Below are 21,227 nucleotides of genomic sequence, written 5' to 3' on the forward strand. Positions count from 1 at the left end.
CGAACTCCTGACCTCAGGTGATCCACCCACCTCGACCTCCCAAAGTGCTGGGGTTACAGGCGTGAGCCACCACGCCTGGCCTGTGTGGCTGATATTTTATTCAGCTTGCTCTGACTGCTGGGTTGCCCACAGATGTGAGGGGCAGGACTGTCAGAGGAGTCCCATCTCCCGGTGGGAGGCGATGGTTCCACAGGATGGAAGCAGGAGGTGAAAGTGGCAGTCAGATTCTGGGTACAGATGAAGGCAGGGATGACAGATTAGCTAGAGGACCTGAGGAAGGCTATGAGAGACAGAAGGGGAGGGTGACTCTGAAGTTTAGGGCCAGGGGATTGGAAGGACGGGTTTGCCATCCACTGAGGTGGTAAAATAGGTGGGTGGAGCAGATTTTGAAAAGAAGAAAAAGGGTGTGGTTTGGAGTGTGTTGTTTGAGATGTCAATTAGACACCCTACCTAGCAAAGCTGTCAGGGGAGTAGGGGGCTATACCCTTTGGTTGTCCATTCATTAAATTCAGCATATAGTTACTGTGGCCCATGATATGCAGGGCCAGGACTAGGAAGGACCAACAGATTTCGACTTCTCGTTTGCAAGCCCAGCCTCTAATCCTCCAGGTGGAGGACCTTCTGGGAGAGTCTCCTAGGATAGATGTGACTGAGTCACAATGGCAGTCTGTATAGGCAGAGGGATTTTTCTCATTGTTTTCACATACACTTTCATTTAATCCTTTCCCAAATCATGGAGAGTTGGTACCAATTATTATCCCCAGTTCCTGATGAAAACACAGGAAGACTTAGAGGTTAGGAGAGCTAGGCCCAGGACACACTCGTGCATGGATGGCGCATCCGGCTTCAGCCCCAGTCTGTCAGCCACGTGCCCACCACTTTCTCTTCTGCATGGCATGAGCCTCAGGAAGAGATGCCCACCTAGCAAGCATCAGGAGCCCAGATTGGCGTCTCCCAGCTGGGCTGAACCTTGGAGGGCTTATAACATCACTGAGTCACCAGAGGCTGTTCTAACTCCAGAGACTTTGGGTAAACACAGCAGACATTAGCAGACCATGGTGTGTTACAAAATTGAGAAGCTTCCATGTTTTCCTTTCCATCCCAAATAAACAGTGAGGATGTTAATGAGCCCCCAAAAGGGGAAATGAAAATCCCTTCTCCCTGGGATTTTCCACAGCTCTGTGGCATGCTCAGGGGAACGGGCTGTGTGTTCTGACCTTTCCTCCAGAGCTTTGTTTACTTTCAGAGAGCTCAGGAAGGGCCTACAGACACTGCTTGGCTCAGGGGACTTGGCAGACGGTAGAGAACGCCACGGATATTTGGCAGGATGACTCCGAATGCTCCGAGAACCACAGCTTCAAGCAAAACGTGAGTTTGCTCAGCTCAGTGAGGAGGCATCCAGGGTCCAAACCACCCTCCTTCGGGACACCCCAGTGGCCTGCTGGCTCCAGGGGCCACACAAAGAGGCTTCTCCAGCGCCTCTCCCCGGGGAAGCTAAGGAAGGTCCCGCAAAGCAGCAACCCTTGTGGCGGCCATGGAATTTCTTCCACTACTAGGCTGACATGCAAAATCCTAAGAGAAGTCAGTCTTCCAGGATTGATCCTGGCATTTGTGCTTGCTGTTCCCCGTGCCTGGAGCACCTGTCCCAGCTCCCCTGTGGCCGGCTCCTTCTCACCATCCAGGGTTCAGTCCAAATGTCTCCTTCAAAGAGAGATCTTCCAGGGTCACCTAATCCAGAGAGTGCCCTCTGTGGTTGCCTTCCTACCACATCCCCCCGACCCACCACCCACCACCCCCCTACTTCGACTCCTTTATGGCACCTGCCCCTCCCTGAAATTCTCACTGTTGCTTATTTGTTATCTAGCCCTCTCATCAGAATGTAGATCCACTGGTGACAGGGGACTTGTGTGCCTCGAGGGAGTGGCATAGCACAGGGTCTAGGGTCAGGCAGCCCTATTTCCATTCCAAATAGTAAGAATGTTAATAAGCCCCCAAAAGGGGAAACCAAACGTCCCTTATCCTTGGGATTTTCCACAGCTCTGTGGCATGCTCAGAGGAACAGTCTGTGTATTCATATCCAGACTCTGCTCTTCCTGGCTGTGAACCTGGTGCAAGTTACCTCATCTCCTTGGGCCTCTGCTTCCTCATTCATGCCACAGGGATCATATTTGCTACATGTGACGTTGTGAGGATTTAGTCATCAGACATCAGTTTCTTAGGAGAAAACCTGGTACACGGTCAGCATGGTCTATGCAGGCACTCCTGCCCTATCCCCAGGGTCTACCACAGTAACTGGTCCGCAAGTCCCCATGGCTTCCCAGGAAAGGTTTTTTGGATGAACAAACAAATCCATGCTTCAGACTTCTCTCCACGTGTGTTCTTTCCAGAATTCTTCTGCACCATACTTTCTCATTGGACTCTTGCTCTTCTCCCTGAGAACCTCCTGTTTGTCCAACATCTGCTCACTTTCCTTCAAAGTGCAATGCAAGAGGCTGCACAAAGCGGAGGAACAGGTGTTTGGGGATCAGACAGATATCTACGGCCACACCTTGGTTTCTTTCATTCCGATGGTCAGGCCACAAACAGTAATGAAGCATATATGATGGGTTAGGTTTTTGCACCAGGCACTGGGAATAACCAGGGGATAGCATGTGGATACTGCCTCCAGGGAGCTCAGAGTCTTGTGAGGCATAGGGACAGTGTGATCGTTGCTGGGAGGGAAGTGTCAGATGCCCAGGGTCACGGAGGACGGGGAAACTGATGCAGACAGGGGACCAGGAAGGCTGCTCAAGCCTAGCCCTGCAGGGTGAGAAGGAGACGGCCATAGTAAGAGAGAGAGCAAGAGGGAGAAACACACCTAGGGTCAAAGAGCACACAGGGCTCTGGGGCCACCTTGAGTGCTGCTGGGCAGGTGAGGTAGGGCCTGAGGAGGACACAGGTGGAGGTAGAGGCCTCGGGAGAGGTAGGTGATGAAGGCCTCCTGTGCCCGGTGAAGGACTTAGGACTTTGCATATTGAAGTAGGAGAGGGACATAACTAACTTATGTGTTGACAGGTTTGTCCTGGCAGATTGGAGAGGAGTGAACCTGTCAACACATGAGTTAGTTATGGAGATTGGAGACTGGGGCCATGCTGGAGGCAGAAGGCAGGGACAACAGGCAGGAACCATGGCAGCAACTCAGGCCAGATAGGAAGAGAGCGCCCAGGGGTGGAAGAAGAGGGAGGGTGGACTCATAGGTTTACCGAGGAGTAAACGGTAGGACCTGGCTGGTGCTGGAGGCTGTGAGAGGGTAGAGCCAAGGACAACAAGATCGCAGGCTTCTGGCTTGGACCCTTGAGGAGACTTAAAAATGCCCCTCCCTGAGAAGGATACAGGGAGAGGCCTTGCCCTTTGGATTCTCAATATTTTACTACCTAATTCTTTTTTTTTTTTTTTTTTTTTTTGTGAGGCAGAGTCTCGCTCTGTCACCTAGGCTGGAGTGCAATGGCATGATCTTGGCTCACTGCAACCTCTGCCTCCCGGGTTCAAGCAATTCTCCTGCCTCAGCCTCCCAAGTACCTGGGACTACAGGTGCGTGCCACCACACCCGTCTAATTTTTATATCTTTAGTAGAGACGGGGTTTCACCATGTTGTCCAGGCTGGTCTCAAACTCCTGACCTCAGGTGATCCACCCGCCTTGGCCTCCCAAAGTGCTGGGATTACAGGCATGGGCCACCGTGCCTGGTCCTTTCTACCTAATTCTGTGCCCTAATTTGAACCTGCAAAACACCCCCACTCTCCGCCACCCCCAAGTTGTGGCTTTTTTTTTTTGAGATAGAGTCTGTCTCTGTTCCCCAGAGTGGAGTGCAGTGACGCGATCATGGCCCACCGCAGCCTCCACCTTCCAGGCTCAAGTGATCCTCCCACCTCAGCCTCCTGAGTAGCTGGGACTACAGGTGCACACCACCACATCTGGTATTTTTTGTAGAGACAGGGTTTCACCATATTGCCCAGGCTGAATTGTGGCTTTATTTCATGATTTAGTTGGAATTCTTTAGCTCTCTAAAGTCATTTAAATATTATCCCATTAAATGTTAAAGATATTCTATACAATAAAGTCTGGGGACAGGGGAAGGCAAGGAGTTCAGTTTTAGAAACACTATTCTTGTCACTGGAGCCACCTAGCCTCTCTGCAGGCATCGTAAGATGGGGTTGAAAATACCCGCTTTGCAGGCTTAGTTGTGAGGCTTCAGACGGCAATGAATGTGGAGTGATTCATCCACCTCCTGGCACACAATAGGCATTTGATAGTTGTGATTATTGCGTTTCTTTTCTTTTCAGACTATCTTCCCTGGACCCTACAAACACTTCTCTCCCTCCCTGGCCTCTCTGGTTCAGTCCTAGGGCTGTGATCATAGTTTACTTGTCATTGCGAGTTTTTTGGTGTCTGTGATGGTAGCTTTTCTGCATTGGCTATTTGGTTGGATTTATGTGTGTGTGTGCGTGTGTGTGTGTGTGTAATATTTCATTTGACTTTCAAAAGCCAAAAACCTAGCTTTTTGTTAAGTTATTAAGGTCAATGCTATTTTATATAGTTTGTTATTCTATTTATAAATCTAGTAAGTTAATCTACTTTCGTAGAGGTCTCTGATTAATTTTTGTTGACACAAACAAGTTATTTACGTATCCTTTTACATTTTAAGCTGCGTTATTACATTTGATATGCTTTAGACATTTAAACTATGTTAAATAATTGTTATAATAAGAAAATCTTTCTTATTTTAAAATAATTCTAGCTCATCGAATACATCAACTTTATATGTTGAGTCTTAAATTTTCCTAAATATGTCAATACTGTTTTCATCACGGTTTCAACTTAAAGTTGAAAATCAAGTACACTTTGATGTGTTTCATATTGGAAGCTTAATACTAACCTATTAGATCCTCTAATATGTCATATTCTCTAAATAATACCAATTACATACAGATTGTGCAAGTAATTTAAAAAACTGCTATATGAGGGATAGACCAAGGGGTAGATATGGGGCAATGCCACATAAAGTTTAATGTTTGTTAGAGGCCGGCTGCAGTGGCTCAGGCCTGTAATCCCAGCACTTTGGGAAGCCGAAGTGGGAGGGTTGCTGGAGCCCAGGAGTTTGAGATCAGCCTGGGCAACACGGCAAAACCCCATCTCTAAAAAAAAAAATACAAAAATTAGCTGGGCATGGTGGTGTGCACCTGTAGTCCCAGCTACTTGGGAGGCTGATGTGGGAGGATCACTTAAGCCCCAGGAAGTTGAGACTGTAATGAGCTATGATTGTGCCACTGCACTCCAGCTTTGGTGACAGAGTGAGACTCTGTCTCAAAAAACAATGAACAAACAAAAAACAGTTTAATGTTAGAATCTAAGTGGTGGATATACAGATGTTCTTTATAAAGTTTCTTTAACTTTTGTGTATGTTTGAAATTTTCATAATAAATATTGAGGACAAATAAAAAAATTCTATACCTGAATTTAACACAAAACATTAATCAATGTAGTGGTGTGATCAAACCTTGCCAAGATTAAGACACAAAACAAACACTTTCACACTAAGGAGACAAACTGGTCCAAGAAAGTAGGGGTTTCCGTCTCAGGAGACATGGTTGCCTGTAGACCAAGATTTGTTTGTTCTGGTTATCAGTACCAGTGGTGTAGGTGTGTTAGTAAATGTTAACAACAGGCTCCCTGCTTCCACCCCTGAAGAAAGAAAGGCTATGATTTGTTAACACTTGCCAATTTGGGTGGCATTAATGCCCCCCATGGCCAATTTCAAGCTACCAGTGTGACCGCAGAGTATGCACAGTAGCGCAGCATTAGACATGTTTCTCCTCATGCAGATACAACAGCAAAAATAACCCCAGTGGCACTGAACACAGACATGTAGAAATGTAATTAGGAAGTGATGAATTTGGAGTATTTATTGCTTTTATTCTGAATATAATGTATTCATTGTAAATTTACCTCATTTAATTTTTTTTTCTTTTTTTTTGAAACGGAGTTTCGCTCTTGTTGCCCAAGCTGGAATGCAGTGGCATTATCTCGGCTCACTGCAACCTCCGCCTTCCAGTTTCAAGCGATTCTTCTGCCTCAGCCTCCCGAGTAGCTGGGACTACAGGGGCACGCTGCCACACCTGGCTACTTTTTGTATTTTTAGTGGAGATGGGGTTTCACCATGTTGGCCAGGCTGGTCTCGAATGCCTGACCTCGTGATCTGTCCGCCTCAGCCTCCCAAAGTGCTGGGATTACAGGTGTGAGCCACCGCGCCCGGCCATGGTTTAATTTTCAATAATGCTCATGTTTTGCAACTGGTTCCCTGAAAATTTGCCAATCAGTTCTCACAAGCCAGGATGACCATACCACTGGGTCTAACAGGGTGATTTTTTTCACTCTTGCCAACAAGTTGAGCCCCAGGTTCATGTCCATTAGAGGAGGCTGATGGTATTCAGATTCAACACGTTTCATAACCTAGCTGTTTGGTCTAACAGGAGCCATCTGGTTCGGGCTCTGTTCCTTCAGAGCCTCGTGGGTGTTGGCATGTCCTTGGCTCCCTTAAGTGTATCTTAATCTTCCATCAAGGCGCAGTGGCTCATAAGTATAATCCCAGTGCTTTGGGAGGCTGAGGCGGGAGGGCTGCTTGAGGCCAGGAGTTTGAGACCAGCCTGCTCAACATAGCAAGATTCCATGTCTAATCTTCCATCAGACACGAAGAACCTTCAACTGGATACTCCACATCGTCAGGGAATCCTGTCTAAACCTCTTACTTTCCTCCTGGATTTGAGTTAACAGAATCCTGTGATCCTTATACAGTTTTACCGTGTGAGATATCACACCTCTTAAAGGGATCAGAAGGACACCTGTAGTTGGATTAGATCCGGTTTATCTCAAGAATTTGTCTGACTTTTTTCACATCAAAGTTGTGCTAATGGCATGCCTTGAATTAGGCAAACTGTGTATTTTTTTTTTCTCCTGGGCTTCAAACTGTTTGAGAACAACAACAAAGTCACAGTTATATTTGACTATCACCCCCAAACCTCTGACCTAGTACTGAGGTGCACAGTGGCCTTTGCATACAGTAGGCACTTAATAAATACTACATGAATGGCTTCACAAATTCTGAGCCAATTGGTCTGTAGGGGGATCCAGCCATCAATACTAGTTCCAAAGTTCCCCAGATGATTCTAATATGCAGCCAAGGTTGAGAACCACAAGTGTGCAGACACAGTAGCACCATCCCCAAGTCAGCAAATGGGGAGCGCTAAGCAAGATTTGAAAACTGCACTTTCAAAGACAGGAAGTAAAAATTTCTCTCTTCGGAAAAGTGAGGACAAGGGCATTGCCTCCTCCCCTCTGCAAATGGCCATATTTCCAAGAATTCAAATACTTAACAAAAAAAACAACTTCTGGCCATGTTTACCTGTGTTTCTAATAGAGGGTTGAAATTTTGCCCAAAAAAGGCCAGTGTTAGTAAATCTTTGCCCTTCAGAGTTTTGGCAAACAAAATATGTTACGTTCTTCCAACTAACGAGATGCTGGGGGTCCTTATGCACGTTAAATGGCACTTTTAAAGGAGATTGTGTGTGTGTGTGTGTGTGTGTGTGTGTGTGTGCGCGCGCTCACATAAGCATTAACAAGTGTGTTTAGATGACTGAGTATGGAACTGCGTTTAATGGAATGAAAATAAATTATTATGCCTTACTTTGTCCTTTAAAAAGTGCATCTATTCTTAAATACATAATTTAATTAATACATACATATGAATTGATATATCTGTATATAATTTTAATATATGGCATATAATTTTAATAATACATTTAAAATTTTAATATAATTTATAATATATCCATTGATTATATATGATTTTTCCAACATTTTATTTTGAAATATTGAAACATATAGAAAAATTAAAAGAATAATAGACACTCATATACCCACTATTTAGATTCAAAATGTAATAACATTTTGCCACATTTGCTTTCTCTCTGTTTCTCTCTTTCTGAAATATTTAAAACTAATTTGTAGACATCATGAGATTTCACCCCTAAATTCATCGGGTACCTCCTAAGATTAAGGACATCATTCTACACAGCTACATTACCATTATTTCAACCAAGTAAAATTAACAGTGACTTTTATCACATGGCCTATTTCATCCATATTTAATATTTTTTCCAATTGTTTTCCCAAACTTTTATAGCTTTTCTGCCCTAGAAATATTTCTCTCTCTTTCTTACAGCTGGATAGTATTTCACTTAGCATATCCACCAGTTTGTTCAGCCACTGTCCTATGACCATCTGGGTTATTTCCAATCTTTTTCTCTTTCTTTTTTTTTTTTTTTTTTTTGAGACAGAGTCTTGCTCTGTTGCCCAGGCTGGAGTGCAGTGGCGTGATCTCGGCTCACTGCCAGCTCCGCCTCCTGGGTTCATGCCATTCTCCTGCCTCAGCCTCCCGAGTAGCTGGGACTACAGGCGCCCGCCACCACGCTCGGCTAATTTTTTTGTATTTTTAGTAGAGACAGTGTTTCACCGTATTAGCCAGGATGGTCTTGATCTCCTGACCTCGTGATCCACCCGCCTCGGCCTCCCAAAGTGCTGGGATTACAGGCATGAGCCACTGCGCCCAGCCTATTTCCAATATTTTATTCCTAAAACTGCCACAGTGAATAATCTCAGATGTGTATGTTGGCTTATATTTGTGGCAGTATATCTTTGGAAGATTCCTAGAAGTGGGATCACTGGATTAGAGGCAGATGCATATATAATTTTGTTAGACATTGCCATCAGGGTTATACATTTGTCCTCCCTTCAGCTATGTATGAGAGTACCTGTTTCCTCATTGGGTGTGTATCACGTATTGGTTAGGAAGCTTCTCATAAAGGTGTCTAAGTGACATAAGATTCACCTGTTGGTACTAAGCGTGAGCTGGAGACCTGATGTTTTGGAGCCTCTAGGAAAGTAGCCAGGTTTTGTTAGAGACCTTAATGTAGAGGACAGTTGAACAAAACCCTGTAAAAAAGTACAATTAAACCAACTGTAGCAGGTGCTCTTTGCGCCCTGCCCGTATCCCCTTGCCCTAATCAATTCAGTACACAGCTGCTTAACTTCTTACCACAAGTGCATGCATTTCTTTGCTGGTTCTCTGGTTCCTGAAGCCCACTTGTTCATTGAAATGCAGGCCATAAGTGCCATGAAATTAATGTGCCTTGGAAGTCACCTTCAATCGATGACTGGCAAGATTTGGTATGTTTCTATACCAACTCCCTTGGTCTTGGGGTTAGTTGACTCTGAGGATTCCAGAGCTTCCCCAGTGGGATTAAGCTCCAGCTTCCCACCATGGTAGCTGGCTTGATAACCCATGCTTTATTTGTCCTAAGTGCTCCCTTACCCTACTGATGATTTTTTCACTTTTTTTTTTTTTTTTTTTTTTTTTGAGCCGGGATCTCTCTCTCTCACCCAGGCTGGAGTGCAATGGCGCAATATTGGCTCACTGCAACCTCCACCTCCAGGGTTCAAGTGATTCTCCTGCCTCAGCCTCCTGAGTAGCTGGGAATACAGGCGCACACCACCATGCCCAGCTAATTTTTGTATTTTTAGTAGAGACGGGGTTTTGCCATGTTGGCCAGGTTGGTCTCGAACTCCTGAACTCAGGTGATCCACCTGCCTGGGCCTCCCAAAGTGCTGGGATTACAGGCTTGTGAAGCACCATGCCCAGCTGATTTTTTTTTTTCACTTTCTATGCAAGCTGCCTGCATTCCAATTCTTGTCTCAGGATCTGCTTCTTGGAAACCCAAACTAATTAGGACACAGACAAAAAAAAAAAAAAAGACATGTCCCCTAATTTGTTCCTAGAAAGCACAAAACACACACGTGTTTTAAAAATCATAATTTAGAAACAAATAGGTTATTTAATTAAATGTGTTAGCCTCGTATCTCCAATAAAATAAATCATGCTATTCGACCCAGTAATGTCTTGATATGCCACAGAAATAGTCAATTTAAAGAAACTACACCACTCTGTGTGCAGAAGCACAAAACACTTCTTTACTTTCAAGGTGTTTCATAGTCTATCTGGAAAGACAAGATCAATGAAAGCAAAGCATTATTGAATAATACAATTGACACCCTATTTGTGAAACAAACCACAAGTACTTTGACAATAAGAGTTGACAATAAGCAGAGAGACATTTGAGGAGGATTTCTTATAGGGGGTAGGTTTGTGCTGGTCTTAGAGGGAAATACTTAGTTTCAAGGAGAGGCAAACAAGCACAGTTGGAGACTGACAAGATTGTAGGGATCTAGATGAAGTCCATAGAGAATAATTCTAGAGAGAAACATGGTTGGGATTGATCTGGAAGAGCTCAAAGTCTACACTGAGAGTTCTGCCTCCAGACCACCACTGCAAAAAATGATAACAGAGAAAGAAAAAAACATACGACATAGACATTTTAATCTACAAAAAGGAATGAAGAACACTAGAAATAGTACGTATAAAGGTAAATTTTTTATCTCATTTAAAACATGTTCTAAAAAGAGAAATAAATTTAGTTTTTAAAATCACACAAAATATATTAGAAATCAATAACAGTAAGTTGTTTGGAAAATTCCCCAAATATTAAAAAAAAAATAACAACATACTTCTAAATAACCCATAAGTCAAGTAAAAAAATATAAAATAAATTAGTAAATATTTTAACTAAATAAAGACAAAAATACAATATGCCAATAATTTTGTGATGCAACCAAAGCAGTCATGGAGAGAAATGTATAGCATTTGCTTTTTGTTTTTTTTTTACTTTAAGTTCTGGGATACATGTGCAGAACGGGCAGGTTTGTTACATAAGTATACATGTGCCATGGTGGTTTGCTGCACCTATCAACCCATCATCTAGGTTTTAAGTCCCACATGCATTACATATTTGCTGTAATGCTCTCTCTCTCCCCTTGGCCCCAACCCCCTGACAGGCCCCCGTGTGTGATGTTCCCCTCTCTGCGTCCATGTGTTCTCATTGTTTAACTTCCACTTATGAGTGAGGACGTATGGTATTTGGTTTTCTGTTCCTGTGTTAGTTTGCTGAGAATGATGGCTTCCAGCTTCATCCGTGCCCCTGCAAAGGACATGAACTCATTCTTTTTTATGGCTGCATAGTATTCCATGGTGTATATGTGCCACATTTTCTTTATCCAATCTATAGCATTCTTATATTTGAAAATTGGAAAAATATCAAGTCAGTTGCCTAACTTCCACCTTAAGAAACTAGGAAAAAAACATCAGCAAGTTAAACTCAAAGTAAGCAAAAGAAAAGAATTACAAAGTATGAATAGAATTTAATTAAATGGAAAATGGAAAGACAATAGGAAAATAAATAAATAAAACCCAAACTTGGTTATTTAATCTTGGTGTTGATGGTTTTGAGTCTTTTCCATTCTGGTTTGATTTTTGTGCATTTTTGCCTGGAGTATTTCATAGATTTCTTCACTGGTGCTTTTTCTTCAGTTTCCTCATCAAAATCATCATCTTCTTCAACATCATCATCTTCATCATCATCATCTTCTTCATCAGCAGGAAGTTTTAATTTTTTCTGTGGAAACTTGCTACCACCTCCAGGGGCAGATTGCTTTCCAGATATACTTAAGAGTTTCACATTCTCCTCCTCTTCATCTTCTGACTCTGCATCTTCCTAAGTGCTCTCCACTAATAGGCATCTGCCCTGAACCACACTCTCCAACTGTAAGACCATGGGTGGTGTGATTTCAAAGCCCCCATGGAAACCATTGGCTGTACAGACATTTTCAAAGTTGCCAGTGTTACTTTAATTGGACTGCCTTCATAATTCATTGTCTCTGCGTCAAAAATGTGCAATCATCCTTTGCACCAGCCCCTAAACTGACAATTCTTAAAGATAGGTGGTGTTCCTTTTCATCATTGTCCACCTTAAAGGGATCATCTTTGTCGGCCTTTAGTTCACAACTGAAAACATAGTTCTGGGGCCTCCGGGGGCTCATGTCCATCTCCATCGAGTCCTCCATGGGGTGGTGGCACATACTTAGGTGGGAGAAAAGGTGGACAGAGATAAATGACTGCTGCTCCAGGGAACAGCTGTGCAGGACGGAATCACACCAGCCAAACTTGGTTACGTAAGAAGAACAATAAATTTGGTAAACCTCTAGAAAGATGAACTTAAAAAAGGGAAAGAAAGATGAGAGAGAGAAAGTGAGAGAGAGGTCAGGAGTTATATTAAGAGAGATGGAACATCACTACTGATACTTTATAGACATTAAAAGGATAATAAGAGATTTTTTATGAATGCCTTTTTGCCAATAATTTCTACATATTGGATACAATAATTTTTTTAAAAGAAGCAAACTACAAAATTTCACTGAAGAAGGAATGGATAACCAGAATAGTCCTATATCTATTATTAAAATTGCCTTGTAGTTAAACTTCTCTCACAGAGAAAAACCTTGGACCTATTTAACTCCAATGGTGAATTCTACCAAATATATAAAGTTAAAATAATGCCAATTCTACATGAACTCTCCAGAAAATTGAAAAGGAGGAACTACTTCCCAACTCAGCTATGTGGCCAAGACCAGACAAACACATTACAAGAAAATAAAACTACAGACCAAAATCTCTCATGAACATAGAACAAAAAATCACATTTAATAACACAAAATTTCTAGTAAATTATCCTGTGTTCACAATCAGGCGACCTGGGACTCAGAGAAAATATTGCAATGTTTCATTGAGTCTTCTTCCAAGAGGTCATCTATGAAGACTTACTTTAGAAAGAAAACATTCAGACAGAAATTTGGCCCTGTCCTCCAGAAGGAAGGACCCATAGACCCTAGGGACAGTGCTCCCAAGGGCAAAGAGCCTGTTCTCATTCCCAAGGCATCCTCTTGTTCTGAACACAATTCCTTTATGATATTGTGGCTCTTGGTGTATCTGTGCTGGGCTGTGGGCCCAGTCACAGGGGTGAGACCCACCGTGGGCTCTTCACTTGTTGAGGCTCCTTGGCCTCTGAGATGTACCAGAGAGCAATCTAAACTACCCTATTTGGGTGTCAACAAGGATTGGGAAGGAAACGTTTAAAAAAATGTTGGGAGTCCATGCCTAGGCCCTTGGTGGCCCTGGGTGTGGAGCTGGGGGTTGTGGCCATAGCCCCATGGCTTAGTGGTCATGTCTGCTCTTCCTCTGTGTTCAGGTGGATCGTTACGCCTTGCTGTCAACCTTGCAGCTGATGTACACCGTGGGATACTCCTTCTCTCTTATCTTCCTCTTCCTGGCTCTCACCCTCCTCTTGTTTCTTCGGTGAGTAGAACTTCTGCAGACATGTGTTCAGGCAGGTATAGTAGCCCTCCTTCATCTACAGGGGATATGTTCTAAGAGTTCCAGTAGATGCCTGAAACCAGGGGTAGAACGAAACATAGTGTTCAAACCAGGGATAGAACCAACCCTATGTTTTGTTCTATCTCCATGTTTTTTCCTATACATACATACCTCTGATAAAGTTTAATTTATAAATTAGGCACAGTGAGGGATTAACAACAATAACCAATATTGAAATAGAACAATTATAATGCTATACTATAATGAGAGTTGTGTGAATGTGGCCTCTCTCTAAATATCATTACACTATGTTCACCCTTCTTTTTGTGATGATCAAGGAGTGGAGCTGGTCAAGGTTAGATTTCATCACTTTACTCAGAACAGCACATAATTTAAAACTCATGAATTATTTATTTAATTATTTATTTCTGGAAGTTTTTCGTTTAATATTTTTGAGCCGCAGTGCACCATGATTGACTGCAGGTAACTAAAACAGTGGAAAACAAAAGTGTGGATAATGGGGGAACTATGGTATTGTGTAATTTGCTCATTGGCTACCTCTAGAAGGCACTGGAAGACTGGGCTGGATGTGTCACGAATCATCAAAGCTGGAAATGACCTGAGAGAGGCCAAGTCCCATCCACCCCATTTTGCAGATGAAGGGGAAGAAAGGGATGGCAAAGTCCCAATCAGAGGCATTGAGTCACCTCTGGCCATAAAGCCAGTTGGCTACACAGCTAGAATTTGAACCCAAGACTCCTGACAGCTTTACCTCCTTTGGATTAGACACCTGCTGTGCGCCCGGCCCTGGTGTAAATCCCTAATCATACCCATTACCACCACAGCCCATTCCCACTACAACTCAATCAGAGGCATTCTTTTTACAGAAGAGATTAAGAATCTTCCCCAAGGTAAACAAATGGGTGGAAGAGCTGGGATTTCAATTCAGGGCCCTCAGATGCCAATTAGCTATCAAATTTAAGTGCTTACTCCTAAGTGCATTACATGCATTAAGTCGTTTAAATGTCATCCCTAATTCAAATTAGGATTCATTCTATTCCTAGGAGGTTAGCATTATTATTATCCCCACTTTAGACGTGAGTTAACTGAAATACAGAGAGATGAAGTAACTTGCCCAAGATCACCGGATGGTGGGTGATGAAGCCAGGATCACAAACAGGCAGTCTAGGATCTGAGCACTTTCACTCCCTAAACTTTCAGTATTCCAAAGCCTGTGTGCCTTTTACTAAATCGTGCTTTTAGAAATCAGGCAAGTGAGACATTTATGGACCCACTAGAAAGCTCGCCAAAGCTGTCTCTGGTCTCAGGAATGTAAGCGGATATAACGTCGCAGAATGAGCATTTGACATAGGTGTGGGAGACCTGGAAACCAGCTCCAGAGCACCTCTCCACCTGGGCTCTGCTAGCCCTGGGTTGGGGCTCATGTGACTCCTCAATCCTGAGATGTTCTGCAGCTCCTAGGGTAGAGTCATGACCATCTACCCCATTGGGAGAACCATGCTTGAGCTATGGGAGAACTCTGCAACTTGTACCCACTGATTATCCGTGACCTCCTTCCTCCATGCCCTGTCCCAAAGTCCCAGGACCAAGCCAGGAGAAAATAACTGCCCAGCCCTGTAGGAAGTCACTTCGGCCAAGCCTGGGACAACCAAGTGTCAGTTCTGCCTAAGGCTTGGGGAAAAGTGAGGCCCAGTCGCTGCCCTCAAATAGCCCCCAGTCTAGTTAGAGAGAAGAATGCATAAATCCTAAGACACAAGAACCTGCCTCAGGTCCTCTTAGAAATTAAAAATATAACAATAGCTTTAAAGCAAAATAGGACAGGGTATGTGCACCCAGGGAGCACAGCTTTCCTCTGGTGACAGCAAGGATGCACAATGTCACATCACACACAAAGAGTCTGCAGGAGACCCCAGGTGCATAAGGAAGAGGTGATGAGAGCTAACATTTTTCTGGACACTTACTTATGTGCACAGATTAACGGATTTAATCATTCCACAACCCCTGGAGGTAAGTGCTCTTGTTCTCCGAGGCAGAAGAGACTGGGAGACCTATACTTTGGCCTGAGAGTTTCTGTGTCTGAATCTCAACTCTGCGACTTACTGCTCTGGGACTTTGGACAGATGACTTCATCCTTCTGCTTTAATTCTTTCATTTATAAAATCAGGGTAATAATGGTTCCTATACCTCCAGTGGTGGTAAGGAGTAAGAATACTCAAATGTAGCTGCGTATGTAAATGATTTGGAACACGGCTGGCATGTTGAAGATGTTTTGTAGGTGATAGCTATTTTTTTTTTCCTGAGGCAGAGTCTCGCTCTGTTGCCAGGCTGGCATGCAGTGGCGTGATCTAGGCTCACTGCAACCTCCGACTCCCTGGTTCAAGCAATTCTCCTGCCTCAGCCTCCCAAGTAGCTGGGATTACAGGCACGCGCCACCACACCCAGCTAATTTTTGTATTATTAGTAGAGACGGGGTTTCACTATGTTGGCCAGGGTGGTCTCGATCTCCTGACCTCATGATCCGCCTGTCTCGGCCTCCAAAGTGCTGGGATTACAGGTGTGAGCCACCGCGCCTGGCCGGTGATAACTATTATTACTCTCATTTTACAAATGACGAAACTGAGGCACAGAGATTTACGGTCACATAATTCAGCAGTCCAGCTCTGCAGCCTATACTATGACCCTCTGTCTTTAGTGATAGATGCACAGGCATAAAAGGCAGAGGCCTGTTGGTTGGAGCCATTCTTTCCTGAGGGAAGGCATTTGGTTTTCTCCTCGCACAGAAAACTCCACTGCACGCGCAACTACATCCACATGAACTTGTTTGCTTCTTTCATCCTGAGAACCCTGGCTGTACTGGTGAAGGACGTCGTCTTCTACAACTCTTACTCCAAGAGGCCTGACAATGAGAATGGGTGGATGTCCTACCTGTCAGAGGTAATCCCCTTCCCCACTGTTTAAACTGGACTCCCCACCTGATGGGTCAGTACTGGGAATCAGAAGGCAGGCAGGTGGGACTAGGGAGGGGCAGGGGGAGATAAGAGGGTTTCCAAGACTTTCTGGCTAGAGAAGCAGTACGTGACTTAACAAAACCACCACCTGCCAAGAGCAGGCCAGGTGAAAGAAACCAAAAGCAGAAGGGTTCACCATGGCTGCTGTATGTCCTTGGGTGGGAATTTCTTCATGTGCAAACAAAAGAATTGGAACAGATCAACGTATTTTACAATTATAGCTGGCCCTCTGTATCTGTGAGTTCTGCATTCATGAATTTAACCAACTGGGGATAGAAGATACCTGGGAATAAAAAGGGTGATTGCGTCTGACCTGAACATGTACAGGCTTTTTTTTCCTTGTCATTATTCCCTAAACAATACAGTATAACAACTATTCACATAGCGTTTACATTGCATTAAGTATTATAAGCAATCTAGCGATGATTTAAAGTATATGAAAGGATGTGCATAGGTTATAGGCAAATACTCCACCATTTTATAGAAGGGACTTGAGCATCTGTGGATTTTGGTATCCACAGGGGGTCCTAGAAACAATCCCCCAAGGATACTGAGGGACAATTGTACTATTTTCTTAAAGCAGCAATGCTTTTTCACATTGAAATCTGCATCTATTGAGATAGTTTTTCCTTTGTCCTGCTAATGATGCAGTAACCTATTAAACTAACCTTGCATTCCTGGAATAAATCCAACTAGGTTTTGACATATTATTTTCTTTCTCCTAAGTTGCTGTCTTTAGTTCGCTAATACTGTGTTTTGTTGAGTATTTCCTTGTTGACATTCATGAGAAAGATTGGCTTGTAATGCCTTTGTCAGGTTGGGGATCAGATTTGTGCTAGCCTCTTAAAACAAATTAGAACTGGTTTCCTCTTTCACTATTCTCTGGAAGAATGTATTAAAGATAAGTATTATTTCTTCCTTAAATGTTTGATAGATTGTGCCAATTAAGCATTTTGGACCCAGAGGTGTCTTTATTGGTAAGTTTTAAACTATGGATTAATTACGAATCTTATATCCAGATTCTGTTTCTTCTGTCAGCTATAGCAAATGAGTTTTTCTAGGAATTCATCTATTTCATCTAACTGTTCGAATTTATTGGCATAATATTGTTCATGATATTCTCTTTGGATCTTTTTCAAGTCCATTGGGTCTGTAAGAGTGTTCTCATTTTCATTCCTGATATTGATTATTTGTATCTTTGCTCTTTTTTCTACCCTTTGATCATGTTGGCAACAAGTTTCTCAACTTTATTGGACTTTTCAAAGAATAAACTTTTGGCATTGTTGATTATCTTTATTTCATGTTCTCTATTTCATTAACTTCTGCTTTTATTATTTCCTCCCATGTACTTTCTTTGGGCTTAATTTGCTATTCTTTTTCTAACTTTTTTTTACATGATCCTTAAAATAATTGATATTCAGCGTTTTTCTTTTTTAAAAAATGCACTTAAGGCTATACGTTTTATTATATAAGGTTTGGTATTAACCGTATGCTGTAAGTTCATGCAATATTTCCTTTACATTCAGTTAAGAAATAATTTCTAATTTCTGTTTCAATTTTTTCTTTGATCCATGGATTGCTTAGAAGTCTATTTTCTAATTTCCAATCATATGAAAATTTTTTAGTTATTGATTTTAGCTTAATTGAATTGAGGTTAGAGTACTCTTCAGTGTTTCCATTAGGGCAGTTGCTGATGGTGAATTTTCTACATTTTTGTTTGTCTAAAAATGTCTAGAATGTTAAGGAGGAGGCTGGCCTTGAACACCTACCTGAAGCCCTCCTTCCTTCATTTTTTGATATTATTGCCAACCTCCCTGAGATGGTCAGCAAAGGTCTGGGAGAGAACAGAGTAAAGAGGGAGGGGGCCGGGCACGGCGGCTAACACCTGCAATCCCAGCACTTTGGGAGGCCAAGGCGGGTGGATCACGAGGTCAGGAGATCGAGACCATCCTGGCCAACATGGTGAAACCCTGTGTCTACTAAAAAAAAAAAAAAAATATATATATATATATATATATATATATACACACACATACAAAAATTAGCTAGGTGTGGTGGCACTTGCCTGTAATCCTAGCTACTCGGGGGGCTGACACAGGAGAATCACTTGAACCAGGGAGCTGGAGGTTGCAGTGTGAGCTGAGATTGCACCACTGCACTCCATCCTGGCAACAGAGTGAGACTCTGTCTCAAAAAAAAAAAAAAAAAAAAAACAGGGAGAGGTTGTCCCTGGAAGGCCCTTCTCCCCCGACTTGGGATCAGATGCAGGGGAGCCTGGACTCACCCTCAGGTGTTTTGTCCTCTGCAGATGTCCACCTCCTGCCGCTCAGTCCAGGTTCTCTTGCACTACTTTGTGGGTGCCAATTACTTATGGCTGCTGGTTGAAGGCCTCTACCTCCACACGCTGCTGGAGCCCACAGTGCTTCCTGAGAGGCGGCTGTGGCCCAGATACCTGCTGTTGGGTTGGGGTGAGTGACCTGACCTTCAGCTTCCTTTCCTGGGGATCCATCAAAATATGGGAGCCCGATAGAGACTTTAGTTGGACTTAGAAACCTAACTGGAGGTTGCTTCTGGGACATATAAGTCCTCAAAGACAGGGAGCTTTGAAGAGGGGTATGTGTGTGCACACAAATGCACACATATGCACAGGCGCCATAGGCCCAACAGCCCAATGGACACGTTCAAAAATTGAGAAAGTCTTTGGTGGAATCTGATGATATTCCTCCTACCCTGTCCCCAGCTGTATTAGTCTGCTTGGAATGTCAAAACAAAATACATGTGTAGTTTAAATAACAGACATTGATTTCCTATGGTTCTGGAGGGTGGGAAGTTCACCATGGTTGGGTTCTGGTGAGGGCTCTTTTCCTGGCTTTGCAGTCAGCTGCCTTCTTCCTGTATTCTCACATGGTGAGGAGAGTGAGAAAGCAAGCTCTCTGGTCTCTTTTTAAAAGGGCACTAATCCTGTCATGAGGACCCCACCCTCATGATCTCAGCTAAACCTAAGTAAGTACTACCAAAGGCTCTGTCTCCAAATGCCATCACTGGGGTAGGGCTTCAACATCTGACTTTTGAGAGGACACCTACATTTAGTCCATAATACCAGGTCTTCAAGAAGAGTTTTCCGATTAAAAAAATATGACCAAGAGTATCTAGATTTGGACCCCCTACCTCCACAAACCCTTTGGAGAATTTGGTGCTGCAGGATTCAGAGGAAATAACCTGGGCCAGTAATTCAGGAGATTCGGGTTAATATCCTTGGATTTATTCTCAGCTGCTTTGTGACAAGTATCCAGTCGCTTTCCCCCTCTGGGCCCTGGTTTCTTGGGTGGTAAAACAATGGATGGGCCATGTGCCACCCTGGGTCTCTCCAGCTCTCACAGTCCACAACTCCATGATGTTAGGCTTGATGTTGTAACCACCTGTGGTTAGCCTCATCCGCTGTGGTGGGAGGCAAGCAGGTTTGGCCAACCAACTCCTAACTACATTTCCCTGTGTTTTCTCCCCAGCCTTCCCTGTGCTATTTGTTGTACCCTGGGGTTTCGCCCGTGCACACCTGGAGAACACAGGGTAGGTAATTCACCGGGTGTTATTCTTTCATGAGCCGGTAATTCCCAGGCATGCCTAAATACAAAGAATGACATCATTTTACCATAGAAAATATCTATCCCTTCTCATTTTGGCCATCTAGAATATTCTTAGGAATGGGAGATAAAATAATCAGAGATCTTATAGCAATTAGTTTATTAATTTAGTTACACATGCAAATTAGCTCAAAGATGCTGTATAGGTTAGCTGCAGCCCTGGGTATGTCAGGACAAAAATACAAGAATGGTTACTGCAGTATTGTTCATAGTGAGAAAAAAATTAGCAAAACTAAACAAACAAAAAACCACTGAATGCTCATCAATATGGGAATCATTGAACAGACTGTAATATACCTATATTGCAGAATATTATGAAACTACTTAAAGAAAAGCAAGTTCGTTATTATGGGAACTTCTAGGCACTGATTCTCAACAGCCTATTTTAAGCCTATTGCTGAAACGTATATTGTGTGATCCCATTTTTTTCCTCCAAATAGCACACACACAAAAACTACGTAATTAGGAATTTATGTTTGTATGAACATGGAGGAAAATTTTGGAAAGATATACACACTAGGCTGTTACCACTGAAGAGCAATTTAATGGTAAGGAAAGTAAACTGTACCAGTACTAACAGGAAGGGATTTGGGTTCTCTCTTCTGCCTCTCCCACCCCTCAGGGGACTGATTGGTGGGAAGTAGGGCTTAAGTGCAAGCATCCTTCTTCCAGAGAGCATGAGGCTTTGACTTTCAACCTCCTCTTGTTTTTAAGTCTTCTACTGCCTGCTTTTGCTGTTGACCTTAGGTGCTGGACAACAAATGGGAATAAGAAAATCTGGTGGATCATCCGAGGACCCATGATGCTCTGTGTAACAGTAAGGACCATCCCATCCACCTCTTTGTCTCTGAGCCTAGCAACTGTGGGGAATCCCCCCACCCCACTCCACTCCTGTCCCCCAGGTTCTCTGATTCCTTGAGAGAGAGAAGCTGAACTATGAGCATTTTCTGCTAAATGAGAAGTTAGAAGTTTCTTGCTCTGGTTCAGGACCTCAATTTGGAGTTACATTGTAAGCCTCCTTCTCTCTGGGTCTTCAAACTGTGTAAAGAGACCTGCAGTCAGCTCTGTGCTCCTGTATTGAAGGGCTGAGATGTGTGCAAGGCCCTGAGGATACCAATGCCTTTAGTCATGGAGGAACCCAGAATAGCAGGGGTATCGGCTTATATCCTAACACCATCCGCAGGAGGGAGGAAGAGACTAAGGG

At 43.3% G+C, this 21,227-nt stretch overlaps 1 protein-coding gene across 3 annotated transcripts in view; it reads left to right on the forward strand.

The window, feature by feature from the left end:
- The window catches only part of GLP2R (glucagon like peptide 2 receptor), a 65,114-nt gene that overhangs the window by 15,451 nt on the left and 28,436 nt on the right, over positions 1–21,227 (forward strand). The window contains exons 4-9 of one of the 3 annotated variants that reach the window (XM_019013027.4): positions 1,247–1,368; positions 13,229–13,335; positions 16,155–16,308; positions 18,691–18,850; positions 19,889–19,949; positions 20,771–20,840. In XM_019013027.4, coding sequence (XP_018868572.3) covers positions 1,247–1,368; positions 13,229–13,335; positions 16,155–16,308; positions 18,691–18,850; positions 19,889–19,949; positions 20,771–20,840 — 674 coding nt within the window. Of the gene's footprint in view, positions 1–1,228; positions 1,369–13,228; positions 13,336–16,154; positions 16,309–18,690; positions 18,851–19,888; positions 19,950–20,770; positions 20,841–21,227 lie in introns of all 3 variants that reach the window. The other 2 variants (XM_055367009.2, XM_055367010.2) reach the window with 2 other exon arrangements.

Source organism: Gorilla gorilla, chromosome 19 (assembly GCF_029281585.2).
Source record: "Gorilla gorilla gorilla isolate KB3781 chromosome 19, NHGRI_mGorGor1-v2.1_pri, whole genome shotgun sequence".
Lineage (NCBI taxonomy): Eukaryota > Metazoa > Chordata > Mammalia > Primates > Hominidae > Gorilla > Gorilla gorilla.